The sequence below is a fragment of the Raphanus sativus genome, chromosome 2 (genome assembly GCF_000801105.2).
Source record: "Raphanus sativus cultivar WK10039 chromosome 2, ASM80110v3, whole genome shotgun sequence".
Classification (NCBI taxonomy): Eukaryota; Viridiplantae; Streptophyta; class Magnoliopsida; order Brassicales; family Brassicaceae; genus Raphanus; species Raphanus sativus.
Window position 1 is genome coordinate 4,427,830 of NC_079512.1, and position 25,283 is coordinate 4,453,112.

A 25,283-nucleotide genomic window follows, 5' to 3' on the forward strand; every position below is an offset into this window, starting at 1 on the left:
GAAATATGTTTTTTTTCTTTCCTAGTTTTAAGTTTTGGTTTTGTTCAAACTCTTTCCTTAGAGCATCTCCAACCCCACTCCATAAATTACTTCAAAATTGAGAATGGAGTTGAAAATGGAGTGGAAAATGGAGTGATGACCAAAAATTAAAAGCATTACTCTATAAATAGAATAATGCTTTTATTTTTTGGTCATCACTCCATTTTTCACTCTATTTCCAACTTCATTCTCAATTTTAGAGTAAAATATGGAGTTGGGTTAGAAATGCCCTTACCACTTCATATTTTGATCAGGAAACGTTGTGTCATACTACTTTCACTCTCGTCCAACGAAGTTACTGATCAAATATATAATTTTAGCGAACAATTGGATTTGGTTTTGTATGGTTTGGTTCAAAACCCCAAATCCAAAAACAAATCTCTCTTTTATATCAAGAAGTTCAATCTCGTGGTTGATGTAACAAATAAAATACAGAGAGACGAGAACAAAACGAGGCAGAGACATGACAGACCAAACCAAACATGAAGAGATTCAACAACAAGACAGATTAATTTACAAAGTCCTCACTACACTAAACAGTCATAGCCCCATTACAATAGAGAGAGATAAAGACACACCCTTCATTGCTAATTTAACAAACAAACAACCCCCAACTTCACGCGACTCGAGCAACTGCAGATGCTCCGGCCACCATCTTCACCTCCTGACGACTACTCTCCGCAGGGAAACTGAAATTGGTAGGCGCGTGAGGCCCAATCAGCTGAACAGCCGCGTTATCGTAAGCGAGAGCAGCTTCTTCCGCCGTGTCGAAAGTCCCAAGCCAGAGACGATCTCGCCTTCCTTTTAAAGCTCGTCCGCACCTGATCTCCGCCGCCCATTTCCCCCACGGCCTCTGCCTCACTCCGCGGAACTTCTTCTTCCCTTCCGCCGTCGTCTTGAGAAACTCCGCGGGGATCCTGATTTTGAACCTCGTCTTGCTGCTGCTGCAGCAGGCGTCGAGTTTGTTGCTGTCCTCGTCGATTACGATCTCCTTGACGAGGCGTTTCCCACGGGTTGTTGTTGTTGTTGCTGCTCCACGGGGCTTCTCCGTTTCTTCGTCGCTGGAAGAATCGGTGGCTTCGGCGTCGGTGACTGAGATTCTGACGATGCGCTTCATTTAGGGGATGGTGAATTTTGAAAAATTAGGGTTTCGTCTCGGAGGGTAAATAAAGACGGGAGGGGGAGAGAGAGAGGAGAGAGGCTCCCCTGTTGCTTTGGGCATTTTTGATGCTTTGAGAATATGTTTTTATTCTTTTAGAATCTCCCTTTTCCTGATGCCTATTCATTTTAATTTATTTTAGGAAATGAATGACGACACTTTTTTGTCCTGACATCGATAAGCTAAAAACTAGGCCCATATGGTCCATTTAAATTTGCAAGAAAATTCGTTGTTGTTTTTGTTCTCCACAAAAATATGTTTTCCAAAAAATACTTCAATTTTAAATGTATACTAGATTCTTACCCGCCCTTTAAAGGGCGGGTATATTTTTTGTTTTAATTTAATTTTCATATTTGTGTCTTTTTATGATTATATTTTTATTTTTTTTATAATTATATTTGTGTATAAATATTAATCAAAATATATTTTATTAAATAATAGCAATTTAAAAATTGATTCGGTATATGTTCGATCAGAGCTTGGTTGCCTGTCAAACTCGCCAACCCGCAAGTTTCAATTTTGTTTTGGTCAAAAACATATGACATGCAGAACCAGCAAACAAATAATTTTTACCGGCTCCCGCCCCATTTAGTTTTGCGATTATCCGCGGGTTATAATTTTTTTAAAAATAATTATTTAATTTAATATTATATTATAAAAATATAAAATATATTTATAATAAAATTATATATTTTAAAAACTTAAAATTGTTTTCTAAATTACCGTATTTTTTAAAAAAGTATTTACTTTTCTTTTTATTTTTATTTTTTTAATGCTTTTCGAGTCGGCGGGTACCCGCTATCCAAATCTACGAACCCGCATCCACTCCGAATAAAATACTCATAACCCGCATCCGCAAATCAATCGCTTCAAATAGTTGAATCAAATTTATGATCCATTTTTAAAAAGACAGATATATATATTTTTATATTTTTAAGGAATATAATTTTTATAAAATCCAGGTTGTAACAATTATATCTTTGAATATTAATTTTTCTCTAGGATATATTTAATTTTTCTCTCACATCTCTGAACCTACAAATATAGCTGCAAAAAATATACACAATTTAAAATTGAAATTAGTATGATAAGGAGTTCGATATAGATAAACAACAACAAAGAAGTTCCATAATAAGGAGTTCGATATACAAAAAATATGATATTCCTAAAAAATAAGAATTTATCACTATGGAACTTCTTCGTTATTGTTGCACTTAAATTCTTTTTGAGAAATTTTATTTTTATATTTGTGTTTAATATTAATTTAATTTAATATATATTCTTGATAGTTATATTAAATATATCAATTTGCATAACTATACACTTGTACAATATAAATTTCAGCATTTCTAAACTTTATTCCTAAGCTTTACAACATATTATGTTTTTTTAGAAGTTACCTAGCATAATTACTCAAGAATATTTGTACCTAGGAAAACCAAATTCGGAATCGATTCCAAAATCAAAGTCTCATACTCTGTTAAACATGGTTCTTAAAGTGTTATATCCGGAAACCAATATCAAACCCAACTCACAATAAAAACTGAATATAACTTTTGAATTAAATTTAATTCTGTTATATATATATATATTCCTATTAGTTCAAGTTCCAGATTAAAATTCTTAAAACCTATCAGTGAATATAATGAAAATAAGTTGATAAAATATGTAATTATATGTTTTCTTAATTTTCTGATAATGCATCTATTTCTAAAATTATCTTCACTACACAAGCCGAAGAACACTGTGGTCTAGTGGTGAAAAACAGAGGCGGGCATGTTCCGAAGATATCGTGTGTTCGAAACGTTTTCTATCATTTTGTTTTCGTTGTTTTTGTCATTAATGGCAAACATGTAAATATTTTGTCTTCTTCCTTAAGAGTTTTCTATCTTTCTGCAATTTTTTTTCTCCAGCGCCGCCTACCATTTTAACGTAATAGATCTACTTATTTGTTGTTTCCTTCTCATTTATGCATAAAAATTCGACGCTTGTTGATTAACATCCAGTTTTGATAAACTCGATTTGTTGGCCGAATTTGATGAGACATCACGGGCAGTCACCACCCAAGTTCTCCACTGTCCTGAAATCGGTTGCTTTGTCCCTCATCGTGGTGTAACAGAAGCACAATTTCTTGCCAATGTGAAACTCAGATTCATCACTTTTCAAATTATTGCATGAATGATTTCTGAGAAACATAACTGTTTTTTTACTGGGTTCCTGCAGTTGGATTAAATCCTAAGAAATTCAATGTTTATCAAAATAATAGAAAAATATAATCGAACTGAATTCTGGAAGAAGATCGATAACTGATTTTCTTATAGATAAAAAATGGTGTTCGTGATTTTAAAATAGATATCATTATAAAATAATTAGTTTTGGTTTATATCGTGAAAATAATTAGTTTAGGCAGTTATCTAAATCCAAATAAGGTGTATCAAAAATTGATTGAATGACAGTTATATAAAATTCAAAAAGTGGACACAACTTTTATCAATAGGTCAAACTGCAAAATTAATAGAATAGACTAGGTGGCCGGCCCGCACCCTGTGCGGGCATTGTACAGATTCAAATTATACGGGTAGAGCTGGGTCTACAGATCGACCCACCCCGTCCGTCCCGCCAACCCGTGGGTCACCTAGTTTTTTTACTCATAATTTCGATCCGCATGACCCGTAATGAAAGATTCAAAATACCTGCACCCGCCCCGCCCAAATTTACAGGTAATTCGCGGAACCCGTGGGTTAAATATTACAGAATATCTTGTATCTATTTAAGAGAGAGAAAGAGAGAGAGAGATATAGAGAGATTTAGTGTTTAACCCGCGGGACCCGCGGGTTAAACACTAAATCTCTCTCTCTCTCATCGTAAACCTTTTTTGAAAAATATAAAAATGTAGACATTCTTTTAATTCACCGATTATTTTTTTAACTACCACAATTTTGATTTATATAGGAATGTTTCCTAGTTTAATATTTTATCATGAATTTTTCTTGGGTGAATTACCAACTAATCATAGTTTGCCAAATAATGTACAACATTTTTAAAGATAATAAATAAAATAATAATAATTTGTGTTAAGTTTTTAAAATAAATGAAAATATTATTAGCTGCCAAAAGATTATTTTTTTAATAATTTTAAAACCGTCACAAAAGAGTAAATCATAAACACTAAACATTATACCCTAAACCCTTGGACAAATCTTAAACCCTTGGATAAAAATCCAAACACTAAACTCTAAAATCTTGGATATACCCTAAACCCTTGGATAAATCATAAACACTAAACTGTAAACCCTTGGGTATACCCAAAACACTAAATCTCTCTCTCTCTCTCTCTCTCTCTCTCTCTCTCTCTCTCTCTCTCTCTCTCTCTCTCTCTCTCTCTCTCTCTCTCTCTCTCTCTCTCTCTCTCTCTCTCTCTCTCTCTCTCTCTCAAATTTGTGTTACTTTCCTATTTGTAATTTGTTACTTTTTTATTAATAACTTATCTTATTTTCATTGTGTATTATTTACGGAACTTGGTATCATATTTATTACTTTGTTTAAATAATTTACCTTTAGTTAATTTGGTTTTAATCAATGTTTTGAAAACCGGACCGGACACTGACTCGGTGAAGCTACTGGTTTGACTGGTTAGACCGGTTCAACCGGTCGAACCGGGTTTTTTATTTATACAAAAATGTATATAATTATATATTATGCTATATAAACTTTACTTCTACATATAATACTTTCTCTATTCTTTTTTATTAACTCAAAATAAACAACAAACATAAATCTGATTACTATGTAAACTAAAAATTAGAAAAAGAACAAATGATTTACAGCTAAAACAATCATATTTATTTATTTTTACAACTAACATTTCAAATTTTAAGAATATGGTAAAATAAAAATAGTATATGAGAGTCAAAAATATATATTTTCACATTTTTTCTTAGAAAAATACAAAATCAATTAAATAGTAATAGTTGAACACTAACTATAAAATATTAAATTTTAGCTAGTAATAATTAAAAACACTTAATTATATGTTAATTTTTACGAACCGGGTTTAAAAATAAACCGGATCACCAGTTTTACCGGGTTTCAGCCGGTTTTACTGGTTTTTATCAAATCCGGGTTTTAAACCGAACCGGACTCGGCTTCTTCAGCGAGTCACGGTCGGACCGGTTCGACCGGCCGGTCCGATCCGGTTTTTGAAACATTGGTTTTAATAACTTACCTTATATTAAGTACGGATTTCTTTGGCAAGTTGATATCATATTTATTGCAGATCAATTTATGATAATATAATAGGTATCTTAATGTTCTAAGATCACCTTTTCTAGAAATCAAACAGATAAATGTTGTAATAACATGTCAAACAGATGAATGTTGTAATTCTTGGGTGAATTACCAACTAATCATAGTTTACCAATTAATGTACATCATCTTTTAAAGATAATAAATAAAATAATAATAATTTGTGTTAAGTTTTTAAAATAAATGAAAAATATTAGTAGCTGCGAAAAGAAGATTTTTTTTTAACAATTTTAAAATCGTCACAAAAAAGTAAATCATAAACAATAAACACTATACCCTAAACCCTTGGACAAAGCTTAAACCCTTGGGAAAAAAACCAAAAACACTAAACCCTAAATTCTTGGATATACCCTAAACCCTTGGATAAATCCTAAACACTAAACTGTAAATCCTTGGGTATACCCAAAACACTAAATCTCCCTCTCTCTCCCCCTCATCGTAAACCTCTTTTTTGAAAAATACAAAAATGTAAACATTCTTTTAACAGTAATTTGAATCCCAAGAGTATTTACTTCACGATTTTAAATGTAATTTACCATGTTTGTAAATTGTTAATTTTTTATTAATAACTTACCTTATTTTCAATGTGGATTACTTGCGTAACTTGGTATCATATTTATTACTGTGTTTAAATATGATTGCACGACAAGTTAGTATCAAATAATATATTCATACAATTTATTACATTTTTTTATTGCTATATAGATGTTTTGAATTTAATGCGTTAACATAGATCATTCTTATTTATTACCAATCAATCTTGTGAATTAAATATGACGAATATATGTTACGTGATGTTGTAATCATCATTAATTGGGATCCGCGCAAGGCGCGGGGTGAAATTGTTAAAAAGATTTCTAAATTATTATAGATTTTTCATAAATTTTTATCTAACATTATATAGAAATTCGGCATAGACATTTTATATGACCCAAACATCTGAAGTGGGACCAACTTAAAATCGAACCAAAAATTTATAAATACTTAATTAGATATAAAATTGCTCTACCTAGATGACAAAAAAAACGATCTACCAAAAAAAACGGTATGAATAGACCAGGACCCAAACATAACCGACTCGAATAGATTCCCACCCATAAGAATCGATTCATACTCGATCTTAAAACATGAAATATCTAGAATTATTATTTTATATATTTAGTTTATATTTTAATGATATTTATAGTAAATTGAAATTTTAAATGTAAAAGTTAGAGTTTAAAAGGTTTAGTTTTAACTATTAAAAGTTTATTTTTGTTACTTTGCAGATTTTTTGGATCCTTAATACCCAAACCCGACATGAACCTACTATAGATCCGAAATCACATATATTTTACATATATCTTAATTATAGATCCGAACCTACCCAAATTCGAGAAAAAACAATTCAAAATCGAACCAAAAAAAAAATTCGTAAGTACTTGATTGGATCCAAATACCTAAGACACAAAAGACTAAGACCCAAGAAAACCAATAAAAAAATAAATCTTAAGACCCGAACGTGTAGACATAATATAAGTTATACCATATGTCATGTTTAATTAAAGTCTACATTAAGCTTAGAAATACTCGTAGTATAAAGCAATTCTTTTGAATTAAACTATTTAGAACTATAAAAAGACATGGACCCCAAAATTTGGTAACAGCAGTAACTATAACCTTAGAAAATTAAGTTTTTAAAAGATGGAATCAGTATATGTTTAGTCTTTTCAAATTTGATCCTGCCTTGGTATCGGTAGGATCAGATCCTATCAGAGTTATATTTATAATTTTGGCAACAACTACTGCCTTACAGATATGGAGGGAAAAAAAGAGAACTCAAATTATCCCAACAGCTACTGCATGTATGTATTTTTATTTACAAATTACATCCAACAAAAGTTCCAGTAAGTTAAAGATCAGTTTAATCCTTCCACCCATGTATATAATAATAATAGATTCTACTCCCTCTTGACCAAAAAAAAAAGATTCTACTCCTTCTTGCCGCTGTGTGTAGTTTACCCAAAAGAAAATTTCCTCAATGCATCCATCAACTAATGAAGATTATTTCCAGCCAACGCAGTTGCTTCCAAACCTGAAATTGGAAATCAAACTTCTTGTACTTTATAAGCAGGTTAGTATCGAAACTTTGAAGAACCTGTGTAAATGTTTGTACTTGTAGCAGTTTAGATCGTTTTGTTGAAACTTAAGCATAGAGTAAGATAATATATAACATATGAGTTGAAAATAAAATAAAAATACGGAAAATTATAAAATATTAAAGAAACAAAATAGTTACTTATAAAGTCATCCTGCTGTTCCTTCTTCACGGTATCATGGATCATTATCTCCCTAAAATATAAAGTAAAAACATTGTAAGAAAACATATATAAGCGACTTTGATATATTAATAGGAAAACTAAACATGCATAGACTGAAAATACAGTCTTACTTTTGATCAACTATATATCACCATTTAAATTGTCCTCCTATAACACCAAAGTATTGCTTCCACAGACGTCTGTATATAAACAAAATGTTATCTCAGGTTGTTATTTTACGTGCATATACACGCAACTAAGCTAATCGTCACATATTTTAGAATCGCTTTCACTCTAAATTTTTAATATTGACTTATATGGCTTCAACTCGTTAAAAAAATCTAAAACCGGCCATTTCAATCCTTAGAAAGGGGATAATAAAATAAGAGTTAAAGCGAATACAGAAGAGATGTTATGGATTTGAAGCATTCCCGTCTCCGTATTTATAGTAAAACGAATGAATGCGATATTAATGCAATATGTCAATATATTTAATTGTATACAAACTAATTGACAATCCACATTGAATAAGTTGATTATATTAGGAAAGTTTTGGACGCTAATAAATTGCTTATTGACTACATTAAGACAATGTTCGAATTACATATCAACGATTGCTTTTATTACTGCCAATCAAAATATACCGTAATTACAATATAAGATATTTGCATATCAAGGATTGCCTTGTACAATGCAATTTCATATAACTTCCCGTAAATTCTGGTGATAAATCAATGCATTGACAACCTAATTGGAGTTAAAAAAAAGTTTTGATCGGACATTTACTCTGAAAAAAGCAATCATACGATGCAAAACTGTCCCTTCTTTTTTGTTTAATGGTGAAAAGAAAGAGTAAGACTAACGTTTTAAATCCATGAGGGTAAAGCAATTTGATGGAGCTTTGAACAGTGGCCGCTCTTTGCTGGCATAAGCTTCTGAAGCTTCACTGTCTTCCTTTTCAACAAATGGCATTCGTCCTTCTATCATCTAAAAAAGTTCCAACATTCAAAAGGAATCAACAACATGAACAAAGAAACAGCAAAAACCATAAGGAAAAAAAAGGTTTTAACTTACCTCTTGAACGATCAAAGCAAAGGAGAAAACATCAGCTTTTGTGTCATATTCTTCGCTGCATCGTGGTGAAATCGTTAGAATAGGACATCTGCATATAAACCAAAAGAAAAGTCAGCTACGATGAAATATGTATATATAAAAATAGAAGAATGGTTGTGTTGCTTTATCGCCACTTTGTACTCTATATATAGTCCTTTGATGGTGAAGAGTATTAACGACGCAAATAATATTACTTGCGAGACTTGCGCAAGTAATTGGTTATAATAAGGTATGTAAATTAAACGACGTTTGATTAAAGGAAACATAATAAATTTGTAAAATTAAAAACGAATATGCATTTTATATGATGCGAGACTTGCGCAAGTAATAATATAAATAATGTATGTTGATATTAATTAGTTTCCTAATTAGATTTAAAACGTATTTCCCATTAAGACATTTAATGATTAGTCGACATTTATTAAAATTGTTCTGCAAGCTATGATTAATGGTCGACATTTATTACGATTCTTGCGCAAGAAATTATTAGTGCGATTAACAATTAATGTGACTTTCCAATTTAAAACTCGAGTAGAAAAATAAATCAAAAAGAAAAAATAGAAAAATTCGACCAATAGAATCGCGAGAATTTTCGTGAGAAGAGCTGTGTGAGCGCCACGTGTCCAATGTACTTCTCTTTTAATATATAGGAGGATTAACATGATTTCATTTTAACCATGATTTCATCTCATTATGACTTACACTGAATTTCATGTCCGGAATTATAATAATTATTATGTTTCATTTTTTACACATATTATGATTTCATTAGATTTCAATAACAATTTTTTTACTATAATAATTATGATCTCGTTATCGGTAAATAATAACATATTATGGTTTCTTCTAAATTCTTTTCTCATAAATTATAGTTTCTGAGACATTTTAAATTATTTTAAATTACTAATACTCTAATATGATTTTTTAAAAATTACCATTACTCTAAACATATTATGGTTTTTTTTAAATTACCAATACTCTAATATATTTGCATTGTCACTTAAATATGTCATTATTAAGTTACCATAATAGTACCTTTGATATATATATCGATTAGTTAAAAACGTATATAACTATATTAATTACATGGTATGTGTTTTTGGAAAGGTTTGGCCGATGGAAAAAAATAATTCAAAAAGAAATTAAAAAAAAATCGACCAATAAGATTATAAGAATTAATCCGAGAGTGTCTTGTATGATCGCCACGTAAGCAGAAATCACTAAAATGACTTCTCTTTTAATGTATAGGGAGATTTAATTAATATTTATATATATTGCTCAAAAAGAGTATTTATATTACCTGATGTTTAAGGATTTTATATCACCTTTTTTTTCGAAACCACGCAATAGTTTACTTCACATCAGATAGCTAGACAGTAGAACTTCATGACTAAACTAATCTAAACGCCAAAGGTAAAATGCTGACTCTTTTCCTAAGAGCAGCTCCAATATTGGTTTAGAAAACCCATGGAAATTTCCCAATAAATTTATATTTAATATATCTTAATATAAATTTATTATCTGATTAAATTTTATTTGTCTGGATATGATTATTACCATTACAAGTTCTAAAAGTTTTTTTCTGAAAACTATCTATTTCTCGTTCTTTAACATTTTTGTTTTCTCTAAAATTATTTAGTAATGCAAGCCCCACTTTCATCTCCCGCAATGGACGCGCTCTGTTATTATTTGAAAGAAATTGAACTGTTATAGGAATCATATAGAACTAGAAGAAATATAAATTAGGAACAACTCTGACTTTAATCACACCAAAGATAAAGTTTAGAAACATGAACAATGCTCTTACCTTCCGTTTCAATTTTTTCCTATATCACAATTTCAATGTGACTATACACTAATCTAAATTATGTGAGTGTTAATATATATAATTAATACGTTTGAATTGATCCTCACACATGCCTTCTTCTTCTTCTTCAATGGACTTACTCTTTGCTCTGATCCTTCTAACCTCACCAGTGGTTCTGGCCAAGTCTCCTCCTTCCCTTCCTGCCATCTTTACCTTCGGTGACTCCATTTTCGACGCAGGAAACAATCATTTCAACAAAAACTGTACTGCTCAGGCTGATTTCCCTCCTTATGGCTCTTCCTTCTTCCACCAACCTACTGGCAGGTTCACCAATGGAAGAACCGTAGCTGACTTCATATGTAATAAAATCCCTTAACTCTTTATTTACTTTAAGTTTTTTTTCAAGATTGCTTTTTCCTCAAGGCACCTTACTTTTCTCTATTTTCTTGATTCCTTGCAGCGCAATTCATAGGTCTTCCACTACAGAAACCATTCTTGGAACTGCAGATCCAAATCTTGAACCGAACATTGAAACAATTCCCTTCAAATGGCATCAACTTCGCCAGTGCCGGTAGTGGATTCTTGCTTGATACCAATAAGGACATGGTAACTAATAACTATAACATCTCTCTCTCTTAATGTTTTGTTTCTTATGGATCATCCGTCTACATGTATAAATACAGGGAGTGACACCGATCCAATCCCAACTTCATCAATTCCAGACACTTGTAGAGCAAAACCAAATAGAAAAATCTATAATCCAAGAATCTCTCTTCTTATTGGAGTCTGGTTCCAACGACATCTTTAACTACTTTCTCCCTTTCCAAACTACTAGACTCTCTCCAGACGACTATGTAGACGCAATGTTAACCCAAGTCAACAAAACCATTGATCAGATCTACAAACTAGGAGCTCGGCGCATCGCCATCTTCTCTTTAGGTCCAGTGGGATGTGTCCCTGCGAGAGCCTTGCTGCCTAATGCCCCAACCAATAAATGCTTTGGCAGGATGAATGCTATGGCCAAGAAGTATAACAGAAGACTTGAGGAGATAGTGAACATGATCCCCACCAAGTACCCTGGAGCCATTGCTGTGTTTGGAGCTGTGTATGGTATCACTCACAGATTCCAAACCTACCCTGCTCGTTACGGTAACTCCTGTCTTTGATACTTCATCAAGTGTGTGTATATCAGTAAACTGAATTACGTTGTTGGTTAAAGGGTTTTCGGATGTGTCGAATGCGTGTTGTGGGGGAGGGACACTGGGTGGGTTGAAGCAGTGTGGAAGAGAAGGATACAAGATTTGCAATAACCCAAACGAGTTTATGTTTTGGGATTTTTATCATCCGACAGAACGTACTTACCATCTCATGTCAAAAGCTTTGTGGAACGGAAACAAAAACAAGATCAGACCGTTCAATCTAATGGCTCTTGCTACCAACATCACATTTTAAAAGCAACAAAGTGAAACTTTGCTCCACTTCTAGTCTACTGCTCTTTCTTCTAAATGTAACATAAAAGCTACACAATGACGTTATTGTTTTCGTTCATATCTTATATGAAATACAACCGTACAATAAAACATTTTAAATGGCGAATATTTTGGGCAATTGAGTAAAAGTATAAAGTATCCGGTTTGTTTTGTAAAATAGAGACAGTTCGGAATCACTTTGGCAATTTCATCGGAACTCGTTTAAAACCAACCAAACAGTAAGCATTCAAAGAGTCAAACACTTACATACTAGACCACAAGAATAAGTCAAAGGGTTTACAGAAGCAAAGATCCATCTTAAACCAAAAACCAAACCATAAACCCTAATTTCCTCCCCCCCCCCCAACGAAATTACTCTTTTACCCAAACCTATCCCTAACCGTCATACCGGCTTTCCCGGCGACGATCAAGGTCGTCGCGATCCCAAGAAACATCCCGTGCTCCACCACTCCAGGCAACCTCAGTATCTTCTCGCTCGCCGCCTCCAAATCTCCCATATCCCTCTCCAAGTACAGATCCACCACGTAGTTACCATTGTCCGTCACAGCCGGCGGCGCCGTCTCTCCGCCGCTCGTCACCCTAAGCTTCGCCGTGCACCCCGCTTCCTTAAAAAGCTCCTCCAGCTTCCCCCTCGTGAAATCGCAGCAGAACGGCACGACCTCCACCGGAACGGCGAGCCCGCTCCCTCCGAGATGCTTCACGAGCTTCGACTCGTCGACGATCACCACGAACTTCTTCGACGCCCCCTCCACCATCTTCTCTCTCAGCAACGACCCGCCGCGTCCCTTGACGAGGTTGAGGGATGGATCGACCTCGTCGGCGCCGTCGATGGACAGATCCACCACCGGGTGGGAGTCCAGATCAGACAAAGGTATCCCGAGAGAGACCGCCTGAGCGTGCGTCGTGGTGGAGGTGGGGATGCCGATCACGTCGCGGAGCTTGCCTTCGCGGAGGAGCTCGCTGATGCGGGACACGGCGTGTTTGGCGGTGGAGCCGGTGCCGAGGCCGACGACCATTCCGGATTTGACGTACTCGACGGCTTTGTAGGCGGCGAGTTTCTTGAGGTCGTCTTGGGTGAGGTTCGAGGGAAGCGGCGAGGAGGAGTCGACGGCGGAGGGAGTGACGAGATGGTTGGAGGCAGAACCCATTGTTTAAGTTTTAAAGAGATGCGAACTTGGTTTGTGATTTCGAATGGACAAATGTTCTGATGGAGTTTTATAGGGGAAGAGACTTTACAGAGACAGAACCTTAGAAGAATCGTATTCGCCTTCTTTGACGGTCGTGTTTTATTTAAAGGGTTAAACCTAAAGTATAGTATATCATATATGTAATCAGACTGATACGGAGGTCTCTCTCAATAAATATCTTGATTTTATCTTTTTCACATTATACACAATATCTACATGCTTAACTCTTTTATTATTACCATGATTTTCGTGTCACCAATCAGAGGCCACAGGTATCATGCCGTTTGGATACCATTGAATGGGGAAGTTTTATTTTTGGATTTATCTTTGCAATAATTTTACTTTCATACTATAATCCATCTTCATTCTACATATTAAAGATTACTCCCTCCGTTTCTTAAAGAGTGTCGTTATGACATTTTTCACACAGATTAAGAAAGTTGTTGAAATATATGTAAATTGCAATTAATTATACCTCTTTGACCATTAATATTTTAGATAAATAAAATTATTTATAAAATCAATGCAGTTTGCAATTAATTTTCAGCTGAAAATTAGTATAATTTACATTGAAATTGTAAAGTGACACTCTTTGTGTAACAAGAAAATAAGCTTAGAGTGACACTTATTATGAAACAGAGGGAATATCATTTTACATTTTAATTAGTATATTGACTATAGTTAATAAACCGTAAATAAATCATAAATAAGTGCTTATTATATTTTGTCTGAGTGAAATAGCTAAAATTTTCATTTTCCAAAGAATCAAATTCTGAGACATAAAACACGTTTTACAGTAAGTTCCTCGCATATTCCAGTCCCACTATCTTCCAAAGCAACCTTTCTCCACCATTGGATATGATGACGGTGGTCCGTCCCTCTTTGATTTATTTTCTTGTTTTACATTTTAATACTAAGGAAGTAGATCACCGTCCCGTGTTTACATCTCTCACATCCATGTGAATATGATGATGCTTTCTATTTAAGATGATTAAAACCAGGAAATAAGGTATCATGTAACTTGTAACTGCACGGTTCATGCCATTTTGGGTACGAGCATACTGCATACATACACAATTATAACGCATATATATAGTTTCCGATCCATTACATATATTTTTTTGGACAACATGATGTTATCAACATCCACTACATCGTTTTTAAGAAAGATACATCCACTACATTGTTTACAAGAAAGATTTACACTATTACTCAAAAAGAAAAAGATTTAAATCCAGACCGAACATATCGTACAGCGTGTAACATATACACAAACATATTGACACGTGTTCATATGTAATTAGTTTAACATATTAAAAGCATGGTTCGGATCCGAAATTCCGATGGATCCCCCGATACGCTACTTCTGCCCTAAAGAAAAACCCTATGTCGAGAGTTTGAGGTTTCGGTTTGAATGATGGATTCACCTTGATTAAAATTTAATTTTCATCCAAAGATGTCGAATCACTCTCTAGAATCTCGAAGGCTGATCAATGGTATGATCTCGTTCTGGGTTCCTTGTCGATTCCTTCCAGGACTTCTGATCTGCACTTTTCGATGTGATTATGTGAGTCACTTTTTCGATTATGTTCATCACAGGTGGGCGTTTGGTCTAGTGGTATGATTCTCGCTTTGGGTGCGAGAGGTCCCGAGTTCGATTCTCGGAACGCCCCCACTTTTTTTTTCTTGTTTTGATTACCAACTTTTTTTTTTCTTGTTTAGATTACCAAAAGAAATTTGAGTTTGTTAATGGAAAAATATTAATATTGAGGTGATATGTATATGTAGATTAATTCAAACCTGTCAGGAACCCTACACAAAAGACGGATAACAGAGTTTCATTTTTTTTTTACAGAGTTTCAGTTGTTATTGGAAAGCATTAACAACCATTTGGTAATGCTTGGTAAACCTAAGGACACATGTGAAGGTAGTGCGTTAGATGGAGAGATATTCCGTTTGGAGAGGCTACATCCGGCTGTGATGTGATCTGGTCGTCCTGCCAAGCCTCCACAATTGAATACAAGTTTGCTTCCAGATATGCATGTGAGATTCCCAATTATCTTTTTGAAGTGTACTTCCAGATTTGAGCTAGACAAACTTGATGTTGTTCAGTTCATCGGTTCGGTTTATGGTCTCTTATGCCCTGTAATAACCTGCAGGTTGAAGGGGAAATAATCGAAATTGGGAAGATAGAAAACTCAGGTCACCAGGATATCATTTAGCATTCTTAGTCCTATCTTAAAGCTGTATAGATTCTTAAGAATCAGACTTTGATGTGTTTTGGATCATAAGGTTTCAATGCATAGAAAGAAAGAACATAACTTTAACACAACTTGTGATAGTTTTTATCATAGCTTAGTCTCTTGCTTTAGAAAACGTAGTTTCATATACATATGGTTTGGTGGAGCGTTGGTTGCTAGTACATAGAGTGCTCATTGCCGCTATGACTCATTGGTTCTGTATTGGTTAACTTATATATACTCAATGGAGACCAAGAATGAATACTAAACTGTTGATTCATGTTTACACATCCACACTACTTTTTTTAAGCTTGTACTTGTTATATCTGGGTTTCTAGTATCTTACAAAAAAAGCGTAAGCAGTAGCCGTGGAAGTGGAGAGAGTGACGATGAAGATGAAGTCAAACTCCGTGTAACAATACAACAAACTTGTATCAACAACAACATTATTTCCAAACATAAGACATTGTTTCTGAATAATCACTTTGAAGATCCAAAAGGGTAAACTTTACTTACTAAGAATGAACATGAAAGTAAGTAAATGATACGATCCAGTTACTATTTCAGGAGTTAAGACGTACATAATCTACTTAAAGCCAGTTAACCACCGAATCCACTTTATTCATACTCGCTCTAATCAGCGTGTGATAACCACGCAGGTATCTCATGCATTGATCGAAGGAGCGTGGATCACACGCGCTTAACAAAGATCGAGTGGTGGAAGAACGTGTTGTTAACAACAAGCGAGTTAAAAAAGTTACACAACCGACTGAGATCGGAGATCGAAACTTGTACCTGAGAGAGAATCCTTGTCTTCTTCTTCCTTCTCTACCCCTAACCTTTATTCTCACTCTCTCTCTTCGACTCCATCTTGTCTTATTCGTTGCTTCTTCTCTCCGTCACCGAGAGAGATCTCACCAGACTCCGATCCCAAATCAAGATCTCACCCCTCCACCTCTCTCAAGATCCATCTCTAAAGCTTCTAAAAAAAACGCATAGATGCAACGATGGGAGCTGAGAAGAAATGGCTATTCACACTCTTCTCCGTAGCCTTCCTCTCCGTCTTCCTCCTCTTGCTCTACTCCTTCTCCGCCTTCACCTCCAACCCTTTCCCTTCCCCTATCCGTCACGGCCCTCACTACCCGCCTTCCTTCGCTTACTACATAACCGGCGGTCGCGGTGACGGTGACCGGATCTTCCGGTTGCTCCTCGCGGTTTATCACCCTAGGAACCGGTACCTTCTCCATCTCGGAGCCGAAGCTACTGACTCGGAGAGGCTATCTCTTCTCTCCGACTTGAAATCTGTTCCCGCTGTGAGTGCCTTTGGGAACGTTGATGTCTTGGGGAAGGTTCATCGTCTCTCTGATAACGGCGCCTCTAAGATCGCCGCTACGCTTCACGCCGTGTCCATCTTGCTCAAGCTTGGTCGCTCTTGGAATTGGTTTATTGAGCTGAGTGCCTTGGACTATCCCCTCATTACTCAAGACGGTATGTGTCAAATCGATTGCTATTAGCTTCTTGAGATTGTGGCAAGATTCTTTTTTTTTATTTATGGAAACAAAAGTGGAAATGTGATCAGAGTTATTGATAAAGACAATGATCTCTTTATTGCAAAACATAAGCTTTAGATATTTATTATTACTACACTAGCTTCTTATGTTTTGTTGTCTTCATATGAGACTCAATGTAACGTTTTATTCCCACTCATTATCAGACCTGTCTCATGTGTTTGCCTCGGTGAACAGAAGCGTTAACTTCATTGATCATACTAGTGATCTCGCTTGGAAAGAGTAAGTATATATTATTACGAACAATGTTTTGTTAGATATGTTTCCTTGGGATTGTGAAATAATGTTATGTTTTCTTTAGATCTCAGAGAATCAAACCTATTGTTGTGGATCCAGCACTTTACTTAGCCAGAAGAACACAGCTCTTCACTGCTACTGAGAAACGACCAACACCAGATGCTTTCAAAGTCTTCACAGGTTAAAAGATTCAATATCTAATAATACTTTATGTGGTGTTACATAGCCCCTGATATGGTATCTATCACGCAGGCTCGCCGTGGATCGTACTGAGCAGAGCTTTTCTTGAATACAGCATCTTCGGTTGGGACAATCTACCGAGAATCCTCCTCATGTACTTCAACAACGTCATCCTCTCCGAAGAATGCTACTTCCACACGGTGATCTGCAACGCCCCCGAGTTCAGCAACACGACCGTCAACGCTGACTTACGCTACATGATCTGGGACAGCCCTCCGAAGATGGAGCCGCACTTCCTCGGCGCGCCGGATTTCGACCAGATGGCATCTAGCGGAGCGGCTTTCGCGCGGCAGTTCGAGAAGGACGACCCGGTCCTCGACGTGGTGGACAGAGAGATTTTGAAACGGGGACGGTACAGGGTCACTCCTGGAGCTTGGTGCACTAGCCATAGTAGCTGGTGGACTGATCCTTGCTCGGAGTGGGATGATGTCAACGTGGTGAAAGCTGGACCTCAGGCTAAGAAGCTGGACGAGACGATAACGAATTTTCTTGATGATTTGAATTCACAGACAAATCAATGCAAGTGAAAGAAGAATGGTGGGGGATTGTCTGAAATCATTTACACACGGGACACTGACACGAGATTACATTTGCTTTCTGTCTGAAAGATTTATACGAGGAGAAGAGAAAGGAGAGATTTGTTCTCCTTTCCCATGATTTTGTAATTCCTTTTGTTAAGCGGCTATTAGTCTGTCCACCTCTGTTCTTGTTGTATCTCTTTGTTAATGGAGACTGCGACTTGTAGGGTTTAAACAAAAATAGAACAAAAAGAAAAAACCGAAACTAAATTGATGGTCAACTATGTGTACGATTCGTGTTTTTTTACTCTCCCAGTTTCAAATTTCAAATTAATACATGTTTTATAAAAAATATTTGTTATCTTATGCGATTTTTAATAGATAATAATTATAAAATTATAAATTTCAAAAAAAAATAATTGTATTTATTAAATTTTGATTAGTTAAAAATTATGGAAAAAATTAATCACAAAAATTTATATATTTAATATTAATATTTAATGTATTTTTATTAGTAATTGTGAAAACACACAAAACATGGATTAATTTAAAAACGGAAGGAATTATATTGGAAAACTGAAACAACCTAGCCAAAATCGAATCATGATTTAATTGAATTAAAATTTAAATTTCTCTAAATATTTATTTTATATTTAGTTACAAAATAACCAAACTATTTAAAAATAGAATTATTTAAAACTTTCAAATTATTTAAATTATATTTTAATTTGCACAAACTGAATTATCTGATATTTAATTGAAAATTTGAACCATCTAACTTTTTTTAGCTGCATTATCTGAAAAAAAAACGAATAGAAAAAATCAAACCGAACAAAAACCGGGCCATTTAAAAGGTAACCGAAAGTGAAATGTATGTTTCTACTCCAATGATACTCTCTCGCATCTTCCGCGTCGCCGGACGCCATCTCTCTCGACGTGTCCACTCTAGAATCTTCTCCGTCGCAGAACAACAGAGCTTAAATCTCCAACCAACTCCATGTATTATTCACAACAAAGCTTCAAACTTTATCATTCCAAAACCATTCCACAGTCCTCCTTCCCTCGAAACCCAACAAACCGAACTTTCGCAAGACGCCGACAAAATCTGCAAGCTCCTCTCCAAACCCACCGACTCAACAACAACAACCACCGTCTCAACCCTCCTCGACAAAGCCTCCATCGAACTCTCCCCGCCACTACTCGAACAAGTCCTCAAGAAGCTCAGCAACGCCGGGGTCCTAGCCTTCTCCGTGTTCCGATACGCAGAGAAACAAAACAACTTCAAGCACACAACCTTAACCTACAACGCGCTCATCGAGTCTTTAGGGAAGATCAAACAGTTCAAGCTCGTCTGGAGTCTTGTTGACGAGATGAAACACAAGAAGCTTCTGAGCAGAGACACGTTCGCGCTGATCTCGAGACGCTACGCACGTGCGAGGAAGGTTAAAGACGCGATCGCCGCGTTTGAGAGGATGGAGGAGTACGGGTTCAAGATGGAGGTTAGTGATTTTAACCGTATGCTTGATACTTTGAGCAAATCAAGAAACGTCGGTGATGCACAGAAGGTGTTCGATAGAATGAAAAGGAAAAGGTTTGAGCCTGATTTGAAGTCTTATACGATTTTGCTCGAAGGGTGGGGTCAGGAGATGAATCTTTTGAGGGTTAACGAGGTTTACGGGGAGATGAAAGACGAAGGTTTCGAGCCTGATGTTGTTACTTATGGGATTATTATCAACGCGCATTGTAAAGGTAAAAAGTATGACGAGGCTATTAGGTTGTTTAATGAGATGGAGATGAGGAGTGTGAAGCCGAGTCCTCATATTTTCTGTAGTTTGATTAATGGGCTTGGGTCAGAGAGGAAGCTGAGCCATGCTCTTGAGTTTTTCGAGCGGTCGAGGAGTTCGGGGTTTCTGCTTGAAACTCCTACTTACAATGCGTTGGTAGGAGCTTACTGCTGGTCACAGAGAGTTGAAGACGCGTTTAAGGTAGTGGAAGAGATGAGGTTAAAAGGGGTTGGGCCGAATGCTAGGACTTATGATATAATACTCCATCATTTGATCCGTATGCAGCGGACGAAAGAAGCGTATGAGGTTTATCAGAGGATGAGCTGTGAGCCGACGGTGAGTACTTACGAGATCATGGTGAGGATGTTCTGTAATAAAGAGAGATTGGACATGGCGGTCAAGATTTGGGATGAGATGAAAGGGAAAGGTGTTCTTCCTGGGATGCACATGTTCTCTAGTTTGATCACAGCTTTGTGTAATGAGAACAAGTTGGATGAGGCGTGTGAGTATTTCAATGAGATGTTGGATGTGGGTATTAAGGCACCGGGGCATATGTTTAGCCGTCTTAAACAAGCGCTTCTCGATGAAGGTCGGAAAGATAAAGTGGCCGAATTGGCTGTGAAGATGGATAGGCTGAGAAAAACTCAACTCCTTGGCTGATATGACTAGGTTTTTCCTTCTTGCTCGTGTCTTCTTACTACACTTTATTTCATGTTTTTCGACTATTGGATTGTTATGACCTATGATCTATCCAAATTTTCAAAACATAAGAGCATACAAAACAATCTAAATTGAAATGACTTAACACAAGGTTCAAAGGTTTTTAGACTATGCGTATAACTAAATTGCAGAGACTGGACAATGAAGATAATACGATGATGAAGCCTTTTTAAATGGGGAAAATCGCATAAAAAAACCTTGAGAGTGACACCTACTGACACTTTAAACCTTGAAGTTTTTCGACTATCACTTTAAACCTTCAAAGTGGTATTGGTGTCATAAAAAATCTTCAACTTGGCTTACTTTTCCATCAAGTAAAAAATTGACCTGCTGTACAGGTAAAAGTGATGATGTGTAGGTTTTTTTCGAAAAAATAATTATTTAATTAATAAAATCAATAAAAATAAAATAAAAATTAGAAAATTAATTAAAAAATCTGATAACTAAATAAAAATTCAGAAAATTAAATAAAAATTCAAAAAGTATAACAAAATTCAGAAAATAAATAAAATTCTGAAAAATTAAATAAAATTCAGAAAATTAAATAAAATTTCAAAAATAAGTAATATTAATTACTTAGTTTTGAAATTAATCTTCTGATTTTTTAATTTAATATTACTTAGTTTTGAAATTTTATTTAATTTTCTGAATTTTATTTAATTTTTCAGAATTTTATTTATTTTCTGAATTTTGTTATACTTTTTGAATTTTTATTTAATTTTCTGAATTTTTATTTCATTTTTATTGATTTTATTAATTAAATAATTATTTTTTCGAAAAAAATGGACACATCATCATTTTTACCTGTACAGCAGGTCAGTTTTTTACTTGATGGAAAAGTAAGTCAAGTTGAAGGTTTTTTATGACACCAATGCCACTTTGAGGGTTTAAAGTGTTAGTCGAAAAACTTCAAGGTTTAAAGTGTCAGTAGGTGCCACTCTCAAGGTTTTTTATGCGATTTTCCCATTTTAAATGTGAAGTGATGGAAGAGTTAAGTCAGCAAGATGTTAAATTGGTTATGACTTGTGCCATTACTTTTACACAAAACTACATACAACTTACAAGTATGGTTTAAACCGGAAAAAATTCCTTCCTTACAACTAAGGAATGATTGTGCGTACCGTAAAATTGACTTCCATTTTAAGTATTTTATTATATCACCAATCGAGTCAGACTTTGTTTGTACTCGACTTATGTCAACGGGGAAATAAATGGGCCTCTGGACTAGTACTTATGGGCTTAAACAGACTCAATAGTACAATTTTTGGTAGGTGGTAGTTGAGAAGTCTCCGAAGAGGTAAATGATGCAAGATTCCTCGTACAGTGGTACTGTACTCTTTCTAAACCATTTTTTTTTTTTTTTTGAATTATACAGAGGTAATCTGGCCCCACAGAAATGGTCCAGACTAGTCACGTGTTGTCACATGTCGGTCCTCTGTCCTTGGCGATGCCGAAATGTTAATTCTCCAGTGGTCGGGATTCTAAACCATTCAGTATAACTGAACGCTAATGTTTCTCACTGTTCCCCGCGTACAAACTCTTCGATATGTGTCCTCTTCTTTAAATTTTATCGCTTACATTTTCTCACAATTTGACTTTTCTATATCAAATGTCCACCAAAAATCAAGTATATGCTGACACAAAAAAACAAATATCCAGCGATACAAATTCAAACAATTTTGAGCCACTTGATAAAAAAAAACAATTTTGAGCCACTAGCAACTATCTTCTCATTATTTTGGCTGAAAAAGTGTTATATGTAAATTTTATTAACAAAATAAGAAAATGTTATGACACTTCCTCATATATCGTTTGTGATATACGTAACAATTTTCTAAAGTTTCCAAATAGTTTCGAATAATTTATACTATGTGTTAGGTACACACGTTCATGTGATGCTAAGCACAACTACACCGAAAAAGCTTTATGAACAAACACTTTTTTTTTTTTGAAAAAGAAATGAAATATGTATTTTTTTCTTCTATCTCTACAATCGTACTCTACAGTCTACTCATAACTTATGTGTCGTAGTTATTTTTGTTTTGCTGTTTTGATCAACTACGTGCTGTATGTGTATTTTATTTGATCAATTCACAGATATTTTTTTGTTAATTATATTATAACTTTCAGTAATGTTGTTATAAAAATAAATTTCACGTGATACGCTTTGGAATTTACATTCGTTTTGGTGAATCTAATATATTCCACATAAGTTTTTTTTTCAAAGCTGGATTGTATTAACAAAAACTAAGAGAAAATATGATATACTAAGAGAGAGATGCAAAATAAATAGCGTAACTTTTTTTTGTCTAAAATAGCGTAACTTTTAGGTATGTATGACTAAGACCATTTCTAATGGTTTATTTTCTACTCTAAAATAGAGTGATGAATAAAAAAAAATAACTTATTCCATATTTGGAGTAAACTTATTTTTTATTCTACTATAGAATGAGAAATAGAGTACCATTAGAACACATTTTACTGTAAACTTTATTTCAGAGTGAAAAAAAAAATAGATTGGGATTAGAGAGATGCCCTAAAAGTTTTTTTATGTATGTTTTGCTTTTACTTTTTGGATTTCATAAAATAATTCAAAATATGTATTAGCGTTTCCAACTGAATAACCACGATTGTCATTTTCTTTTCTTCTTGCTATATTAGTTATCATTTTGTTGATAACAACAGAGTTAATGAAATCACTGTTTCGAATAATTGATTAATTAGAATTTCTTACTGCATTCAACGTTAACCATAGTTTCCAACAGGATGTCAAGAACCACATCAACATTAAAACATGAGATCAACAATTGAAATCAGTAAGAACCGCTCCACCACTCGGTTCAAAAATATTTTAGTTACCTTTTTTAAAAAAAGTTCAACTGAACCGTAATGTTTTGGTCGGTTTCTAATCTTAGTTTTCTGAGCCGTTTCTCGAATTATAATATGTGTTTTCAAAAAATTTAGTCATTTATCGAGTTTTTAGATGTTGGGTTGATTTGGAGTAGAATATGTTAAATTGGGTATAAAAGATTATTGCAGAACTCTTTAGATGCTTTAGATGTTTAGCAACGAATGAAAGATTTTCCACCGACAATTTTTTTAAAAAATTGGATACAAAACTGATAATTGAGTTATTTTCTAATGTCACTGGTTTGAGATTGATCTATTGGTTAAATCAAACGTTATATTCATTTTACTAAAGACTGGTATATATGTCAAATTAAAACAAGAAAAAAAATATTTTTTGTCGTTTCCTTTACTTTTGGTTTGATTTAACCTAAATTTCACCATGACTTAAAAGCATCTCCAAAAGAACACTCAATTTTAAAGTTTAACATATTTGAAATTTTAGGTTAGTCTTCTCCAAAATTAAAACTTCAAACTCAACTTAAAAAAAATTTGTATTTTATATTATGGTCCTTATATTTGTGATATTTAATTTAAATTCATAAAACTTTATAAATAAATAGCATATATATATATATAAATATTATATAAATATTAATTAACAAAATGATACATTAAAATATATAATTTTACATAGAAATACATAACTAAATATTAAATTACAAGTAAGGTACTATATTATTCTATAAATCTATTTTCGTAATACTTTCATATATGATCAATTAGTGCATTTGTTAAGTTTCTTTTCTAATATTGTTGGTATCTAAATCTAGTTTTGAAAAAAAAACTTATTTTAAATTTTTTGTTTAGTTTTATTTGTAAAAGTTAAATTATAAAAGCAAATTTGAAATATTTATGATTTATAAAATTTTGAAAGATTAAAAAAATTAAAAGACAAAATATTGAAGAATCATAAATATAATATATAAATGTAAATACCAAAATGTAATGAAAATATGAAACTTCAAATTTAAAGTTTCTTTTTGGAAAACAAAAAACTTCATATTTGAAGTTATAGAGTGTCTTTTGGAAATGCTCTAAATTAGACATATATCTATTATTTCAATAATTATTTCAGCTACACTTTCTTTTTCATCAAACTTATTGGTTCTGCAGATTTAAGGATACAAATATCTAAACTACACCGCCTCTTACAAATACTAACGAGGCCGGGAGTATTGACTACACTACGATGTGCTTATCTTGTTAAAAGAAAATATGATAATAATAAAAGAAAACCAAAGCTGAACACATAGAGAAAATAAGGAAATAATCACACTGTCTCACCTAGTTCCTGATTCATAAGTTGTTTAATGCACTGAAAATGTTTGTGTAACATCCCAAATTGTGATATGTAAAAAGGCTTAAGAGAATTGATTTGGCTACTTATGTTATTAAAGTTGACTTACGTTTTTTGGAGCACATCCTGAAAGAACTCTAGAGTTAAGCGTGCTTAGACTGGAGTAGTGAAAGGATGGGTGATCTATCGGGAAGTGATTCGCGATACCGTGTAAGGGAGGCCAAAGTACGGGAAAAGGTCGGGTGGTGATTGCAGGGTCAGTAAACGATGATTTCGAGCCTTGGAAAATTAACGACCGACCGTCGGATGGGATAGGATCCATGGGCCGAGAGAGCGGGCGTGGGTGGCCCATTAGCCGTGGGCGGTCGG

At 34.3% G+C, this 25,283-nt stretch overlaps 5 protein-coding genes and 1 non-coding gene across 6 annotated transcripts; 4 read left to right on the plus strand and 2 right to left on the minus strand.

Annotated features, from left to right (window-relative positions):
- Nucleotides 1-503: 503 nt before the first annotated feature.
- On the minus strand, nt 504-1,270 carry LOC108824059 (ethylene-responsive transcription factor ERF070). The gene has a single exon (XM_018597397.2). It carries the CDS (start codon nt 1,154-1,156, stop codon nt 656-658), a length of 501 nt encoding a protein of 166 aa, XP_018452899.2. The 5' UTR covers nt 1,157-1,270; the 3' UTR covers nt 504-655.
- Nucleotides 1,271-10,832: 9,562 nt separating this feature from the next.
- On the plus strand, nt 10,833-12,363 carry LOC108831753 (GDSL esterase/lipase 6). Its single transcript, XM_018605270.2, has 4 exons — nt 10,833-11,082; nt 11,184-11,329; nt 11,407-11,872; nt 11,943-12,363. The coding sequence occupies exons 1-4, from the start codon at nt 10,833-10,835 to the stop codon at nt 12,173-12,175; spliced, it is 1,095 nt and encodes a 364-aa protein (XP_018460772.1). The 3' UTR covers nt 12,176-12,363.
- A 43-nt stretch (nt 12,364-12,406) lies between these two features.
- On the minus strand, nt 12,407-13,583 carry LOC108818768 (probable ribose-5-phosphate isomerase 1). Its single transcript, XM_018591707.2, has one exon. The coding sequence runs from the start codon at nt 13,359-13,361 to the stop codon at nt 12,573-12,575; it is 789 nt and encodes a 262-aa protein (XP_018447209.1). The 5' UTR covers nt 13,362-13,583; the 3' UTR covers nt 12,407-12,572.
- Nucleotides 13,584-15,001: 1,418 nt separating this feature from the next.
- TRNAP-UGG (transfer RNA proline (anticodon UGG)) lies at nt 15,002-15,073 on the plus strand. Its single transcript has one exon. It is a non-coding gene; the product is annotated as a tRNA-Pro (tRNA).
- A 1,380-nt stretch (nt 15,074-16,453) lies between these two features.
- Nucleotides 16,454-18,484, plus strand: LOC108843531 (beta-glucuronosyltransferase GlcAT14A). Its single transcript, XM_018616749.2, has 4 exons — nt 16,454-17,128; nt 17,355-17,430; nt 17,510-17,625; nt 17,698-18,484. The coding sequence occupies exons 1-4, from the start codon at nt 16,648-16,650 to the stop codon at nt 18,210-18,212; spliced, it is 1,188 nt and encodes a 395-aa protein (XP_018472251.2). The 5' UTR covers nt 16,454-16,647; the 3' UTR covers nt 18,213-18,484.
- A 586-nt stretch (nt 18,485-19,070) lies between these two features.
- On the plus strand, nt 19,071-20,737 carry LOC108819282 (pentatricopeptide repeat-containing protein At1g71060, mitochondrial). The gene has a single exon (XM_018592291.2). The coding sequence runs from the start codon at nt 19,073-19,075 to the stop codon at nt 20,645-20,647; it is 1,575 nt and encodes a 524-aa protein (XP_018447793.2). The 5' UTR covers nt 19,071-19,072; the 3' UTR covers nt 20,648-20,737.
- The last annotated feature ends 4,546 nt before the right edge of the window (nt 20,738-25,283 follow it).